The 16,213-nt window shown below is 53.8% G+C and overlaps 3 protein-coding genes across 3 annotated transcripts in view; 2 read left to right on the top strand and 1 right to left on the bottom strand.

Moving 5' to 3' along the window:
- The window catches only part of LOC122369470 (TATA-binding protein-associated factor 172-like), a 190,879-nt gene that overhangs the window by 159,352 nt on the left and 15,314 nt on the right, over positions 1-16,213 (bottom strand). The window contains exon 2 of the mRNA XM_043344247.1: positions 14,042-14,192. Within this exon, the coding sequence (XP_043200182.1) occupies positions 14,042-14,129 (88 nt within the window). The 5' untranslated portion in view covers positions 14,130-14,192. The remainder of the gene's footprint in view (positions 1-14,041; positions 14,193-16,213) is intronic.
- Positions 3,803-6,184, top strand: LOC122369471. Its single transcript, XM_043344249.1, has 2 exons — positions 3,803-3,845; positions 4,305-6,184. The coding sequence occupies exons 1-2, from the start codon at positions 3,818-3,820 to the stop codon at positions 5,354-5,356; spliced, it is 1,080 nt and encodes a 359-aa protein (XP_043200184.1). The 5' UTR covers positions 3,803-3,817; the 3' UTR covers positions 5,357-6,184.
- On the top strand, positions 6,576-8,310 carry LOC122369473 (uncharacterized protein K02A2.6-like). Its single transcript, XM_043344251.1, has 2 exons — positions 6,576-7,270; positions 7,513-8,310. Exons 1-2 carry the CDS (start codon positions 6,688-6,690, stop codon positions 7,611-7,613), a joined length of 684 nt encoding a protein of 227 aa, XP_043200186.1. The 5' UTR covers positions 6,576-6,687; the 3' UTR covers positions 7,614-8,310.

Below are 16,213 nucleotides of genomic sequence, written 5' to 3'. Positions count from 1 at the left end.
GATGAATCCTGCGTCACCTCGAAGATCAGTCAGCTACCCAGGACTCTGATCCTGCAGCTGAATCGCTGCGCCTTTCTTGGAGATAGGCCCAAGAAGATCCGTGCCAGTGTTGGTATTCCTAAGATTTTGTCCTTAAATAAGTACGTCGCAGGTGAGGTCACCGATTGTCCGAGAAGTGGAATGTCTTTTTGTCGATTTTTATGCCCGTACTCGACAAGCACGCGCCGATGCGGTCGGTTCGGGTCCGTAACCCGACTGCCCCTCCCATCTCGGCTGCTACACGAGACCTGATGTGTCGCCGCCGCGCCGCCCTGCGCGCGGGTGGACGGAGCGCGCCCGAGTACCGCCAGCTTAACCGTGCCGTGCGAGCTGCCATCCGCCGTGATACCCGACAGAGTATCGAGGAGGGTATCAGGGAGCGCGGGCCGCGGGCCGCCTGGCGGAGCGTGCGGGGGGTTGTGGCTGGCAAGCGCTCTGGCACACCGGTGCTACCTCAGCTACCCAGCGAGGAGCTGAACCACTTCTTCGTCTCTGTCGGACCGCGAGTGGCCGCCGAGGTGGCGGACCGGGACCAGGGTGCTGCTCGATCCGTCGCGTGCCGTTTACCGCGTGTGGGGGCGTGTGGTTTTACTGTATCACCTATCGATATTGACACTTTGACCAGCACGCTGCTCAGCATGCGCAACTCGACCGCCCGCGGTGCTGATGATATCTGTATCAGGGTGCTGAAGGCCAGTTTCCCCGCTGTCGGCGCCGTACTCCTTCACATCATCAACTCCTGCCTGACCCAGTCTGACTATCCTGCTTCCTGGAAACACTCCCTTATCCACCCTATCCACAAGTCCGGTGACCCTTCCGACCCATCCAATTTCCGACCAATCTCAATCATTCCAGTCATCTCAAAGGTGGTGGAAAAGGTGGTTCAGCACCAACTTTACCACTACCTATCCTCAAACCACCTCCTCTCTCCCAACCAGCACGGTTTCCGTCCACACCATTCGACGGAAACCGCGCTGGTGACAGTCACCGACGACATCCTTAGTGCCGCCGACAGCGGGGAGATCTCTCTTCTGTGCCTAATAGATTTAAGCAAGTGTTTCGATGTCATTGACCATGATATACTACTCAGCAAACTGCACTTGTACGGCATCGACACTGCATGGTTTGCGGCCTACCTGAGCGGTCACACTCAGAGCGTGACTCTGCGTGACTGCGCCGGCGCCCAGCGTGTCTCGCCCCCGCTCCCCAACTCTATGGGCGTGTTCCAGGGCTCTGCCCTGGGGCCATTGCTGTTTACGGTGTTCTCAAACGACCTGTCACTCCATGCAAACGATGCCAAGGTTCTGCAGTACGCTGACGACACCCAGGTGATGGTCTCAGGCAAAAAGAGCGAACTTTCGGCGCTCATCTCTCGAATGGAAAATTCTCTCGCATCTTTGGATAACTGGTTCTGCGCGAACGCCCTCAAGGTCAACGCGAACAAAACTCAACTCATTGCTCTTGGAAACCGTCAAAATTTGCGCAAACTACCAAATTTCACAGTCGCCTTCCGTGACACAAATCTCGTGCCTTGTAACGAGGTGAAAATCTGGGTGTGACTTTCGACTCAAACATGTCCTGGGACTGTCACGTGGGTGCCGTCAGCCGCCGCTGCACTGGGACCCTCATCGGTCTCTCACAGGTACGACACGTCGTGCCCCGGGGCATATTCGTCTCTCTTGTGACAGCCCTGGTTCTCTCGCAGGTTCGCTATTGCATATCAGTTTATGGCAACGGCTCAAAAAAGAACACAGCTAGAATCCAAAAAATCCTTAACTTTGCAGCAAAAGTTATTTTCGGCCGGAGAAAATTTGACCATGCGAGTGACCTGCTGGAGAACCTGGGCTGGCTGGGGGCTCAGCAACTCGCTGAGTACAGTACGCTCTGCCTCACGCAGAAACTGGTCTCGAGTGGCGAGCCAGTCTCCCTCGCGGCCGTCCTCCGCTCGAACTCGGACGTACGTGAGCGCACGACCAGGCAGGACAGTCATCTCCATGTACCACGGTCAAGAACCGAGGCGGGGAAACGGCGTTTCTGTGCGAGAGCCCCGAGGCTTCACAACCAGCTGCCACCTGAGACCGTTTCCCTCAGAGGGAAACGCTTCCAACGAGCCCTGAAGCGACAGATGCGGAGCCGGACGCTGTCTTTAAACTGAAGTAAGGTCGTCTGACTCAGTGTGTGTGCGTGTGTGTGTGTGACTTGGTATGTTTCGGTTGGATGACTAATTGTTTTGTACACATCTGGTATCTACCCTATTCTCTGACTCGGAGCTTGAAAAGCCACTGTTGCTGTGGAGTGCTCTTCAAAATAAATACAATACAATACAATACGATTCCCTACATCGGCGCCCAACAATGGGCACGCTCAGCGACGCCGAGGAGTCTGAGCCGGACCACTCAGGACTACCGCTCGCCTCTGGACCGTCACCTCCAGTTCGAGCTGCCACTCCGCTGGATCCAGTCGGGGCCACAGCACCACTGCGAATCACGACATCGGTTCCTCCCTCGTCAGAGGTGGCTGCAGCAGAGATGTCAATACCGCCATCCAAGCTAGACCTCGCCGAATCCGAGTGGAAGCCGCCACAGACTAACGAAGACAAAAACTGTGAACCGCAGGAGGTTAAAATACGGCAAACAGAAGTGACAGAGGCCTCTGAACAGGCACAGCTGCCAGAGCCCCACGCGGGGGATAACCTGTCGCCGTGCCCGGCGAACCTGGCCGGTGACCACGCGTACCAGCTAGTAGGCGTGGTAAGCCACTATGGCGGCGATACTCACGCGGGCCACTTCGTGGCCACCGTTTACAGCGCTGAACGCGAATGCTGGTTCCGCTACGATGACCACCGAGTTTGTCGAATCCGCGAATCGGATGCACTCGGTGAAAGCCAGCAGAGAGATGGCTACATGTTTTTCTACACACTTGAAAAGTTGCGGCCCCAGACAGAAAAGTGGCCAATGCCGAAATGTCAGCAACGGCTATGGAGCGGGGAGGGGGGCCGCACTCACCCGTAAGTGTTTGTAATGTGGTGGCGTCAGGATGGTATGTGCTTAGAAGCGCCAATCCTTATCTTGTTACATTGTTTACACGGGATTGAAAGTGCCCATTCACATATTTTGCGATTGAATGCATTGGATTGTGCCGCGTGACTAAGGAAAGAATGAATAAACATAGCTCTCTTAAAAATCGTGTAACTATATTTGAAAATAATTCATATTCTGTAAAGAAAAGTCACGTGATGTTACCACATTCTGTGTTAGGACAGCATCTTCTTGAGCTTCGAATTAGGGTACTTTTTACCTCTTTGAGGCAAAGTAATGGACGTTTTCAGATAGGAAATAAAATGCTGAGTCTAATGAGGACAAGATTCAATCATTTTTGCACTTCCAAAGTGAGATATCCTCGAATGAGCTATGGATAGTGTGGTGTATTCTGTACCTACCTGTACGTACCGGCGAGGCGGTTCACTGTTGCTGAGCTGTGCTGAGCTGTGAGCTGGCAGCGGCCGGCGGTCGACCGATTGTGCCCCGGAGGCACGTGACGTAACGTGGCTGACCTGGCGCTCGGGCGCAGCTCCGGGCGGGGAGTCGAGCTGCGGCGGTCGCGCGGAGCGGCCGGAGTGGTCACGCATTTCGCGCATTTCAAGTCAGCTGTATGTCTTTATTTTCTTGTTTCGTTTGTGAGTCAATGCATTATCAAGAAGCACTTACCTCTTTGGAATGACAGTCGGCCGAGACGGAGAACTGCTGAGGGACACGACACTACATTTCTGGCGACGAGGATGGCAGCGTTTTCGGCGACTCCTCCGAGTGAGTACTGGCAGAACCCAGGTCAGAAGCCTAAGCAGTTGTGGCAGGATTGGTATGCCGACTTCGTGCTGTATGGAGAGGCGTCTGGATGGGATGTCTGGTCAGATTCTAGGAGGAAGGCTCTGCTGTTGCATTGTGTGGGCGCCGAGGCGCGACGTCTGTTTCGTGCACAGGAGACTGAGACAGTGGCCAAGCCTGAGATTGTGGGAGGGGAGGATGGGACTGGAGGATCCCCGACCCCGTCCGTATATGATCTGACAGTGCAGACGTTGGCCAAACTGTTCATGCGTGACTCTGATGTGAGGACGGAGCGAGTTAAGCTCAGGCGGTGCACTCAGGCGCCGGGCCAGTCTTCGCTCATTTTCCTGGCCAATCTGAAGGAGGCTGCTGTGAAGTGTGCATTTGGCCCACTGCGTGACGACATGATCCGTGACCAGTTCGTGGAAGGATGTGTTTCAGAACAGCTGAGAGACAAGCTCATCATGACCGACGGCTTAACGCTGACGGCGTTGGAGGCCATAGCTGAAGCTGCAGACCGTGGAGCACAGCGGAGGAGCGTCCTGAAGGAGGCCTTCTCGCCGGCTGTCTCCGGACCGACTCCAGTGGTTGAAGTGGCCTACGCCAAGGAGACGCCAGCCAAGGTGGGACGAGGTGCGTGTGGCATGTCCAGGACTCGGGCTGGGAAGTGTCATGCCTGTGGTCGGGAGGGTCACTGGGCTCGTGATGCTCACTGTCCGGCTCGAGATAAGCGGTGTAACCTATGTGAAGGTATGGGACACTTCCGCAAGTGTTGTACGGCTAAGGATCTTAAGGCTGTGAAGAAGAAGAAAATGAATGTTGTGCAGATTCTGTCTCTTCAGCAGCAGGCTCCTGCAGACGGTCCCTGGTACGAGGTGCAGATCGGCGGCCAGCCAGTAACCATGATGGTCGACACGGGAGCAGCCGTCAGCGTGATTCCTGCGGACCTGTACCAGAGCAAGCTGTCGCACTTCAAGCTCAACCAACCGAAGGTGAGGCTCAGCGCCTACGGAGGCAAGTCTGTCACTGTCCGGGGTGTGATCACTGTTCCTGTGACGTCATCGTCTGGTCAGACTGCTCAAGCTGATGTGTATGTTGCCGAGGCGGGTATGGCTCTGCTGGGTAGAGATCTTCAGAGGATGTTGCACATCACTGTGAAGAATGGTACCACTGTCTGTCTGGTTGACCATGTCAAGCCCCTGCCTGCCATCAGCGGTTTCGTGCACAAGGTGCAGCTGAAGCCGGACGTGACGCCGACGAGAGGCAAGCCCAGGACGTTGCCGTACTCGGTGCGGGACGAGGTGACGCAGCACCTGCTGGAGCTCGAGGCCCAGGGGATCATCGAGCGGGTGGAGACTCACTCTTCGCCCTGGCTGTCACCCGTCGTGGCAGTACGCAAGAAGACGGGCAAGTTGCGTGTCTGTCTGGATCTGACAGAATGTAACCGGGCTGTGGTGGCTAAGGGCATCCTCTTCCTCACATGCAGGAAATGATTGACCGCCTGCAGGGTGCAGCCATGATGTCCACGCTGGATCTTCGCTCGGCATACCACCAGCTGATGCTGCACGAAGGATCCAGGGAGCTAACAGCGTTCATTCACGAAGGTCAGACGTGGCAGTATGTGAGATGTCCGTTTGGTCTCAAATCACTCCCGCAATGCTTTCAGAAGATGATGGAGAGCATTCTCGCGGGTCTGAAGGGAGTTCAAGTGTACCTTGACGATGTGATTGTCTGGGGTAGCACTGAGGCTGAGCATGACGACAGGCTGCAACAGGTGGTCCGGCGGATGCACGAGAGGAATGTGACTCTGAACTGGGGCAAGTGTAAGATCCGAGTGTCTTCTGTCCAGTTCCTTGGCTTCACTGTCTCTGCGAGAGGCGTGTCTGTTTCGCAGGACCGGGTGCAGGGCCTGAAGGACATGCAGCAGCCCTCGACGAAGAAGAAGCTGCAGTCGGTGCTGGGGATTCTCGGCTTCTACTCGAAGTTCGTGAAGAACTTCAGCAGCCGCGTGGAGCCGCTGCGCCGTCAGCTGCGGAAGGACGCGCCGGCGTTCAAGTGGACAGAGGAGATGACGGCCGCTCTGGATGACGTCAGAGATGCCATCCTGAACTCCGATCTGCTCGCCATCTTCGATCCAGCTCTGGAGACGTGTGTCACCACCGACGCCAGCGACGTCGGCATCGGTGCGGTACTGACACAACTGCATCCTGAAGGTGAGCGAGTCGTGGCCTTCGCTTCGTGTACGTTGTCATCAGCCCAACGGCGCTACAGCGTAACTGAACGTGAGGCTCTCGCGTGTGTCTGGGCGTGCGAGAAATGGCACCGCTACCTCTGGGGTCACGAGTTCGTGACCCGAACTGACCATGCCGCTCTTCGCACTCTCTTGACTGCCAGTGGCATAGGCAGGGCTGGCATGAGACTGTCTAGGTGGGCTGCGAGGTTGATGACGTACTCTTTCACTGTTGAGCATGTGAAGGGTGTCTCAAACCCAGCTGACGGTCTGTCCCGCTTGCCAGGTCCTGAACAGCACGTGGAGGACGAGTCGCAGCTCGTGGCGGCTCTGACGACTGACGCCGATGCCGTAAGCCGTGCTGAGCTGGCCGACGCTGTTGCAGGAGATGCAGTTCTGACGCGCCTCGCTGACCAGATCCCGCAGAGGTGGCCTCGCCGACTCGCTGACGTGCCGGAGGATCTGAAGCCGTTCTACCGGTTCAGGGCGGAGCTGATCCTGCTGGATGGACTGGTTCTGCGAGGTGGGAGGATTGTAGTACCTGCCAGACTGCAAGAAAGGTTAGTGGCACATGCTCACGATGGGCACCAGGGCATGGTGCGTACGAAGCAGCGGTTGAGGGGATCCTACTGGTGGCCGGGCATGGATGCAATGGTTGAGTCAGCTGTCAAAACCTGTGACATGTGTATGACGTCAGACAAGTCTGCAAAGCCCCGTAAGGCACCACTGTGTCCCGTGCCGTTCCCCGATAGGCCCTGGGACAAGTTGGGCATTGACTTCATTGGACCGATGCAGGGACCCGCCCAGCAGCAATATGCTATCGTGTTGGTTGATTATTACTCGAAGTGGGTGGAGATGGCCTTCGTCCGTGAGCCGTCATCTGATGCAGTCGTGGAATTTCTGTCCACAGTGGCTTCCCGTGAAGGCTTTCCACGCCAGCTGGTGTCTGACAATGGCACCCATTTCACCTCCAGGAAGTTCGAGGAGTACCTGAGGAGTGTCGGCATTGAACACATCCTGGTCTCGCCCTACCACCCGGCAGGATCTGGCGCGGTGGAGCGTGTCAACCGCTCCATCAAGTCGGCGCTGCAGATGGCGGAGGCTGCGGGGGAGGACCGGACAACGTTCATCCGCAACTACCTCATGAACTACAGGGCTACGCCGCACGCCACTACCGGTAAAAGCCCTTCTGAACTGTTGCATGGACGTGTACTTCGTACCAAGCTGGACGCAGCTTCTGCACATGTTGGACGTTCTGATGACGCGTCTGTGAGGGTCCGTGTTGGGCGTCAGCAGCAGAAGCAGAAGGCGTGGTGGGACAAACGTAACGGTGTTCGTGTACCGCAGTTTGGCCCTGGTGACCGCGTCCGTGTTGAACTGATGCCCCGTCCCCGCAAGGGACGGCCGCGCTTTTCACAGCCTCGTCGCATCGTGCAGCAGACCGGCCCGGTGTCGTACCGACTGGACGACGGCACGCGGGTGCATGCCGAGCGGGTGACCAGAGCTCCGGATGTTCCTGACGCGGGAGCAGCTGATGCAGCTGGTCCGCCTGCTCACCGTGCTGTGGCCGACGCAGACGACTCTGGCTCAAGCGATCCTGACTCTGGCTCGGGTCCCGTCGAGGAGACTGAACCCGACGTGACCGACGCTGGCGGTGGGGATGGCCGTGGTGTGTCTGGCCGGCAGGCTACGGGGGTGACACGGTCTGGGCGAGTGGTATATAAGCCTGACCGTTATGGCTTTCCTTAAAGGAGGGGGAAAATGTGGTGTATTCTGTACCTACCTGTACGTACCGGCGAGGCGGTTCACTGTTGCTGAGCTGTGCTGAGCTGTGAGCTGGCAGCGGCCGGCGGTCGACCGATTGTGCCCCGGAGGCACGTGACGTAACGTGGCTGACCTGGCGCTCGGGCGCAGCTCCGGGCGGGGAGTCGAGCTGCGGCGGTCGCGCGGAGCGGCCGGAGTGGTCACGCATTTCGCGCATTTCAAGTCAGCTGTATGTCTTTATTTTCTTGTTTCGTTTGTGAGTCAATGCATTATCAAGAAGCACTTACCTCTTTGGAGTGACAGTCGGCCGAGACGGAGAACTGCTGAGGGACACGACACTACAGATAGTTTGTGTGTTAAGCCTATTGTGAAGAGAAACCTTCACGCCCGGCTGACGTCACAAACCTCGGCTACCAAATCGTGTCCGGTGGGGGTCGGGTGAAACTGCAATGTAGGCGCGGCGCCGCTGCGGCGCGCGGTGGAGCGGGGGTGCGGGCTCCCAGTCGTGCGCCGCTCCGCTCAAGCCGGCTCGCTCTTCTCTCTGCCCCGGTTGCCTCCCCGCTCTGCCTGCCTGGAGACCCGGGACTACCTCCCCTCGGTTTGCGAGTAGTATCGCCCATGTTCCTAGAGGTGGACATTTTCGTATGACTTTTACTCTGTTTGTACTTGATTTTGCTGTACAGGGTGTCCCGAAATTGATGTCCTCTCCCATTGCGTGCAATAACATCAAAACAAAAAATGACCGGTTCATGATTTATTTGTTGATGTATCCACCACGCTTCCGCACACATGCCCGCATGCGCTCCGGCATGCCACACATCAGGTTGTCGAGAGTTTCTCCAGAAATGCTGCTCCAGGCCGATCGGAGGTTCCTGATGAGGGCAGTTTCGGACGACGCTGGTGCCATCTTGTCCATCCTGTCCTGGACGATTGACCACAGGTTCTCGATTGGCGACAGGTCCGGGCTGTTACCTGGCCATTCTCCTTTAGCCCAGAAGCCAGGGAAGTTGGCCCGGCACCACTCCTGGGTCTTGGTGGCGTTGTGAGCCGGGGCACCGTCCTGTTGGAAAATGGCCTGTGACATGTCCGGCAGAAGTTTGATGGCCGTTGGTGGTCCGTTCTCCTTCCGTCGTCTCATTGCTGATGCCGTCGTTCCCTTCATCACCTCCTCTACGTAGAAGTCCCCTGTCACGGTTTGGCCGCGGGGCACGATGTGAAGGTCTGACAGGCCACGGAAACTCATCATGCCCCACACCAGGACCTTGCCCGGCTGCTTGACGGTCTCGATGACAGGCACTTCTGAGCTGTTCTGAGCCCAAACACGGTCGTTCTGGCGGTTGGGGGGATGAAACAGCTCAAAAGGAGACTCGTCGCTGAACAGGACCCGCCTCCAGTCCTGAATGGACCAGTTGATCCGACTTTTAGCGAAGTCCAGCCGTTTTCGTCGCTGTGCTGCCGTCAGCTTGGGCTCCACACGCGGTTTCAGCGGCTTCAGACGGAGGCACTGCCGCAGATACCGGTGGACAGCTGACTTGGAGGCCGGATGATTTTTTGCACTGAGTTTCCGCGCCAGTTTCCGTGTCGACTGGTGCCGTTTCGTAACGGATTTCGCCACCACGATTTTGGCCACCCGGCTCATCGCTGTCTTCCTCCCTCTTCCCCCGTGGTTCTCCAGTGCATCTCCCTTGCGGTCGAGGGCCATCCAGCGTCTGAGGGTCCTGGGCTCTATCCTTAGCTCCTTGGCTACCTGTACCTGGGGCGTGCCGCCGTTGACCATGCCGACAGCGCGATAGCGAGTCGACAAAGGGTACTCCTTCGCCATGGCTGATATGCAGTCCGCGCGCCTCGCGACCCTCTCGGTAAATGACCTCTGCCGCCCCGCCGGGTCCTGGGTCGGCTCACCTGGCTAGGTCACGTGACCAACAAACACGTGACCGTGCCCCAGGGTCGGGTCCCGGTAAAGCGCCATTGGTATACCGGTATTGCTCTGAGGAAACGTAACGAACGGGAGAGGACATCAATTTCGGGACACCCTGTACTTTTGCGTTTTTCCGTTGTATCATTTGTATGTTGATTGTCGTTAACGACTAATTTGAAATGTATCGCGTGATTATTTGATAGTTTGAATATTTGATGGCTCATTGTTCGTTGGCGTATTGTTAGAAGGCAATTTCTGTAATACCAGTATGTTCAATAAGTAAGTTCCGTTTTGATATAACTCGTTTATTTTTTGGCACATCTCAACCAAACATGGCTCACGGCTCGACGAACTCGCCCTGCAGGCATACGCATCGTTCCCATCGCTTGGCCAGGTCCCGGATGGCCGCACGGAAGCTTTGAGTGAGGGTCTTTTCGCCATACTGGTAAAAAGCAGACCCGAGTGCAGACCGCGAGCCGAACCTCCGGCCCCGGAGATTTTATTCATGTCTGCGAACAGCCAATAGTCACTGCGTGCAACGTCTGGAGAGTAGGGATGGTGTTAGAGCACCTCGATGCCCTCTGCCTGCAGGGCATCCCTCGCCACGAGGGCACGGTGAGGAGGCGCGCAATCCTGGTGGAGGATGAACCGACCACGGGCCTTCTCGGGGGCGGCAACTGGCGATTACTGGCAGGAGATGGTCTCTAATGATCCTGACGTAGGCTTATGTTTAGGCTTTCTGTTATCGCCTGGACAGTAATCTTTCTGTTGGCCATCACCATCTCCTCCACTTTGGCGACGTCAGTATCTGTGACCATCGTCCTCAGCCTGCCTGCACGTGCCAGGTCGCGCACGCTCTCCCTCCCCTCCCCAAACTTTTTCTTCCGCTTCCGAACTGCGGAATCACTAAGAGCATGGCAGATGGTTCCCGTACACATTCACGAAGTTGGCGTGGATGTTAGCTGCCGGCTAGCCCTGGATAGCTAGGGATCTTATCACTGAACGTTGATCTTCTCGGGTGGCCGATGCCATTTCTAAAGCAGTCTAAAAAAATGGTGTTATTTGATCTGCTCCATATCGTCACAGAAATGGAATAAGAAGCTGAAAATACGGTCACTTCGACATAAAGGTCTGAATTCTAATCCCTGAAAAAATCGCGTGCGTAGACCGCGTGAATTTTATGTAATTGCTCTCCGGAACTTACTTATTGAACGCACCTAGTACTTCTCAGTACTCGTTAGTTGTGTGACGTGCCACCTGGCTCTATGCCCGGCCATAATTCTGGATCATTCACGCTGATGGCGGCAAGGACGACTGCCGCCTCTTTTTTATGTCTCTCACATGCCCAAACCGTCGGTAAGAGTCATCTGTTTGTTAATTGTTATTTATACGTTAGTTCATGAGCTAGGGAACTGAATTTGTGCGTCATGAGTAGGCTTTGTATGCTTTGTTGCGTCTGTGTTCATACACTGAAAGTTGACAGTGCGCCAGATATGGCTGACTTTAAAACCACGCTACAATACATTAGCATGAGTCAGTCGGTGAATCTGTGAGAATCTACTGTTAACGCCAGACCCCTTGAGACCCTAATTTTTCGCGATTATTTTTAAATGCGTGGAAGTTTTAATCATATTTAGGAAGGAGCTGTTTCAAGACCTGCCGAAACTTTTCCTTCAAATACATTTTGTTGTCACTTAAATATTTGTGGCACTTGTCATTGACTCGTAATGTTAACTGTTTTTCCATCCTAGATAGAGGCTTTCATACGTCATATGACATTAGGCTCCGCCCACGACTGCGGCATTGACCCGTGCCCATCAGCGACCTCTGTACAAACGACACCCCTGCCATCTGTAAAGGACTATGAATTTCGCTGACGCTTCACGTGCTATGAATCAATTGCAGCAGACGGTCAAGTAAATGTTAGGCTCTTGTTGACTCTTATATACCTATATGACCAAGAAGACCATCACTCCTCAACCTACTACTCACACGTGCTTCGAACAAACGTTAACGATTCCTAACAAATACGATTTTCGATGTAGGATATCTGTTTGAAATACGAGCGAGCCTTGTGATGTGAAGCGAAAGCAATTAACTAATTATTGCGTTGTTCGATGGTTGCATAGCGATGTACAAATCGGCAGCTACTTGGTGACATCCGACATCCCATTATCGCATTATCTGCAACGTCATAGGCTTTAAATACAGGTGAATATTTCCTAACCTTATGTCAGTTATAGGTATGCCATCTGCCAGTCATCTGCAGCTTGTAAAAAATAAAACAAATATCAGCGAACATATCAGCATTGTACAAGCAATGCGCGTTGAGCATTTATGGCTCCTCAGTCATCATGTCGCTCTTTGGGCACTGTCAGCTAAGACGTTACGCACAACTCCGCCGGCTTTCGGCACCGCTCGACCGTCCCCGCTCCCCGCCACAGCGAGAGTGACAGCGCGCGCCGGCCCGAAACCGCCGCAGGCCAAGACCACACAGGCGGGGCTTAGCTGTGACGTCATAACGTATCACAGACTGACTGGTGATAGCCTCTACACACTGGGTGAAAATCTTGCTCGAAATTTAACATTACGAGTCAATGAGAAGTGCCTGAAATATTGAAATGGCGATAAAATATCTAAATTGTAAAAGTTTCGGCAGGTCTCGAAACGGCCATGTCCTGAGCTTGGTTGAAATTCTTCCACGCACTTAAAAATAATCGCGAAAAATTAGGGTCTCAAGGGGTCTGGCGTTAACAGTAGGCGTACTGCGCCTATATGCAATATATGATGCGTGAGCTACATGGCCCGGCATAAGTTTTATCCTCTCAAAAAATGTGCTTTCTAGGTTGCTACATAAAAGACTGCGATTCTCTTCGGCATTCAGTTTATTCCCCACGAACAGGGATTTACATACGAACGCAAATTTGCATGCTGGTAACCAGGTTGTGCAGGTAAACACAGCTGGATTTTTTTACCATGCCCGTTTGAGCTGTAACGACAAGGCGCCAAGGCTGGCCGCCAGCTTCCCTTTGTCCAGGTCCTGCTGGACGATAGCCCGAAGTTCGTCGATCAGGATGGGGTCCGGATGATAGCCGGCTAGCACCTCTTTCCTTCAGAAGTTCGGCACGTTCAATTCGCACCACCGCTAGGCCTTGGCAGAGCGGTGAGCTGGCGCGCCGTCCTGTTTGAAAATGCATGTCGACATGCCATTTACCAGACGTTGACTTAGTATTGGGCCGAAGGTAGGTAATGAGCCTCGCAGAGCTCTTCCAATAGCGCCTCAAGATCCTGTCTGGAGATGTGATAGCCCTTCAGCGCGAGCCGTTTGGCCAATTTTGTCGCTAACTGCTGGCCCCTCCTCCCGGCCGCCTTTTTCGATGCGATTTCTGTAACTGTTGAAATGGTGGGCACTTGCCTGCAAATTGGAACGATCAGCAACGCTGCCAGCAGCTGTATGCTTATCCCACCAACACCGGTCTGTGCAGGCAGTTCGCCCATAATTAAGCTAAAAGCCTTGCAAACAAAAACAACAGGCAGATGTCCCAACTGATCAGCAATGGCACGCTGTGTCATTTCGGCCTGGAACACGCCGACTGTCTGGTTCAGCTCCCTTGATAACAATTTCAGACCTTCACGTAGCGACGCAGCCGTTCAGGTGGACAATCTGTGTGAAACTGGCCGTAGCTCGGTGACCCGTGACCCGAGGTTCGTTTGCCACCTCATGACCTGCGGCCAAGGACCGTGCAATGCAGGAGTGCAGCCTGAATCGTCATCCCTCAGGTGTAGACACGATTAGGAACCAGAAGGTGTTTTCATAGGTAGTTAACAAATTCTTTGCCGAACCCTGTAGTGTCGTCCTGTAATGTCTTTCATCGTCAGCGAGTCACTACATGGAGTTAAAATGGCGAGCGGCCCTCCCACCGGAATGATGAGCGTCCTTCTCTGTCCAACATGGCGTTAATTTCCGCCTAAGCTCCACTGTCCCGCTCAACTGCTATGTCATTCGGCACAGTCTACAAGTACAGGTGACTGGTCGCGAGATCGGAGCTCCGTAGCACCGAGCGAGTGTGGCGAAGGTGGGGGTATTCACCGCATCAAACCTATAAGTCGCCTGGACCCTTATCTTACCAATAGTACTACTCGGAAGTCGGAACACCCCTGACCCCCTGATATAGCTGGTCTCGATTTCAGTAGGATCCTGACCTGACCCTTTCAGTCGCCCCCCACCCCACCTGGGAGCTCCATCTCTGACACCCAGCCACTTACCCAGCAGCGGCAGAACGTGTCGCACCACCGAGGTCAGCGTGGCATGCAGGTCCAGCCGGGCGTAAGCGGCCATGCATCGGGCCGCCATGTGCCGCACAGACTTGAACTGGCTGCCCAGAAACTCGCGCAATCGACCCAGACGACGCAGCGCCTGCCGATGCAACAAAGCAAACAGTTCAGTCATCCCATCAGGGGCGCCCATTTTTTTTTCAAAACGATTGGAGTGCCACTGCCCAATAGGTATCTGCAGCTGCTAAGGAGGGCCACTTTGTCATGGGACATAAGTCAGGTCTAAGGTATAAGGTCCTAAGGTGCATGGCCCCGCAGCTGCTACTGTGCAGAGGGCTACAAAAAGTCCCTGCTCCAGAGGCGGCCGGCCGGCGCGAATCCCCCAATTCCTGCCACAATTCTAATAACCCGGTTTACATAGCATATTTGACGAGGCTCTAGCTCGTTAATTTGGCGATAATTTCGATGCAGTGGTCTACAAATATTTAGAGGGGATCATTTTGTAAATTGTTAAGCACCATTGGCATCTTTTGCAACATCACGGACGGAGATATTGTGGCGGCCCAGACAAATAGATAAAAATGATATAATTATATTGAGACGGAAATAAAGAACATAACAGTTTGAGAGTAGGTCGCACACTGAACTAAAAACAATTTCCAACATCGACGTTGACTCGGTTTTCTGAGCAAAAAAAAACTATTGCTTTTCACTAGCGCAGCAACAATAAAAAAATAAACATGAATCAAATAAGGCGTGATAAAATAGGAACAAAGACCTCTAATAAAAGGAAGTACGAACTCGCCACAACACTCCCCGCCCCAGAGCGGAGCTAGAAAGTAAGATATAGTAAATTGCTAAACAAAATCGATCACAAATTGTCATGCAGAATGGGCGAAGACCAGCTCTTGTTAACCTGCGCCCGGCTGGGGGTCCTGGATTTCCACGCCCTGCTGGGGGGGGGGGTGTTTGAACACCCCCCTTCTAACTCGGCTCCTGGGCCACGTAGCGATACGCGGAAGGCGGCGTTCGAAAGAGCGTCAAAAATAATGACGAAATCACTTCCGTCAATTTTTTGGTCAGGTCAAAGGTCAGGTCACCAGAGGTCATTGAAGGCAAAATTTCGCCGATTTCCAGGTCGAATGTCGACAATTTCCAAGAAGCCAACGCATAACTCGGGAACCAATGGAGCTACAGCGCCGCGGAAAAACGCATTCGATAGCCCTATTAACGCCCTTTCTGAGAAATTTTCTCAGATTTGACCTAACGTCAACGGTTTTGCCTGCAGGGGGCAAAAACTGCAAAAATAGCCGATTTTTTCGGAAACAGTTTTTCTGTAATAACTTTTGACCCAAGCCTTGCACGAGCTTACTTTTACCGGCATCGTGTTCCTCTCGTCAAGACGCATCGAATGAACTATAACTTGACCTTGAAAGGTCAACTTGAAAATTTGACCTCAGGTCAAGGTCATGACCTGACTGGAAAGGGTCATGCTGCATATCAGTCGATCCGTATCGTCGAGCTAAACACATATAAGGCGTTTTCATCGCTCTAGCATGCCTCTATCAAAAGTTATTTGCGAAAAACTGTTAGATACCATTCGTGACCTAAGATGACCTCAGGGCATAAACAGGGGTCACGGACACCATTTTCATGTTCAGTGTGTCTCAACCACTTGTAATTCGGTGTTTGGGAGTGTTTATAATGTCTTTCGTCCAAAAGAGGCGCATTTCAATTTTCTCCCATTGACTTATAATGGGGAGGTCGCAAAATTGACCTGACCTTAGGTCATCGATATCAAAATTCTGAGATATACATTCTGCACATCCTATTGCTCTTAGCAATCGCTGAGAGTTTCAAAGCGATCGGTCACTCGGTGTAGCTATGACAGACATTGAAACTTTTTATGAGGTGAGGTCACTTCAAGTGACCTGGTGACCTGACCTTGAATGACCTTGGTCTGAAATTTTCACAACATGTGTAGAATTGATGTATGATAAGGTGTACCAAAAACGGCGCCGTTTTAGAGATATTTGCGAAAAACCACAAGGGGGGTGTTCAAACACCCCCCCCCCCCCAGCAGGGCGCGGGTTAATGGTGGCACAGCGCCTGCCGCGTCGGACGGGAGCGGCGATAAAACGGCGCAGCCCGGAAACTCCGGCG

The sequence above is a fragment of the Amphibalanus amphitrite genome, unplaced genomic scaffold (genome assembly GCF_019059575.1).
Source record: "Amphibalanus amphitrite isolate SeventyFive unplaced genomic scaffold, NRLGWU_Aamphi_draft 001039F_arrow, whole genome shotgun sequence".
NCBI lineage: Eukaryota > Metazoa > Arthropoda > Thecostraca > Balanomorpha > Balanidae > Amphibalanus > Amphibalanus amphitrite.
The sequence above is the reverse complement of the archived record's forward strand: the minus strand, read 5'-3'. Positions and strand labels throughout refer to the sequence as shown.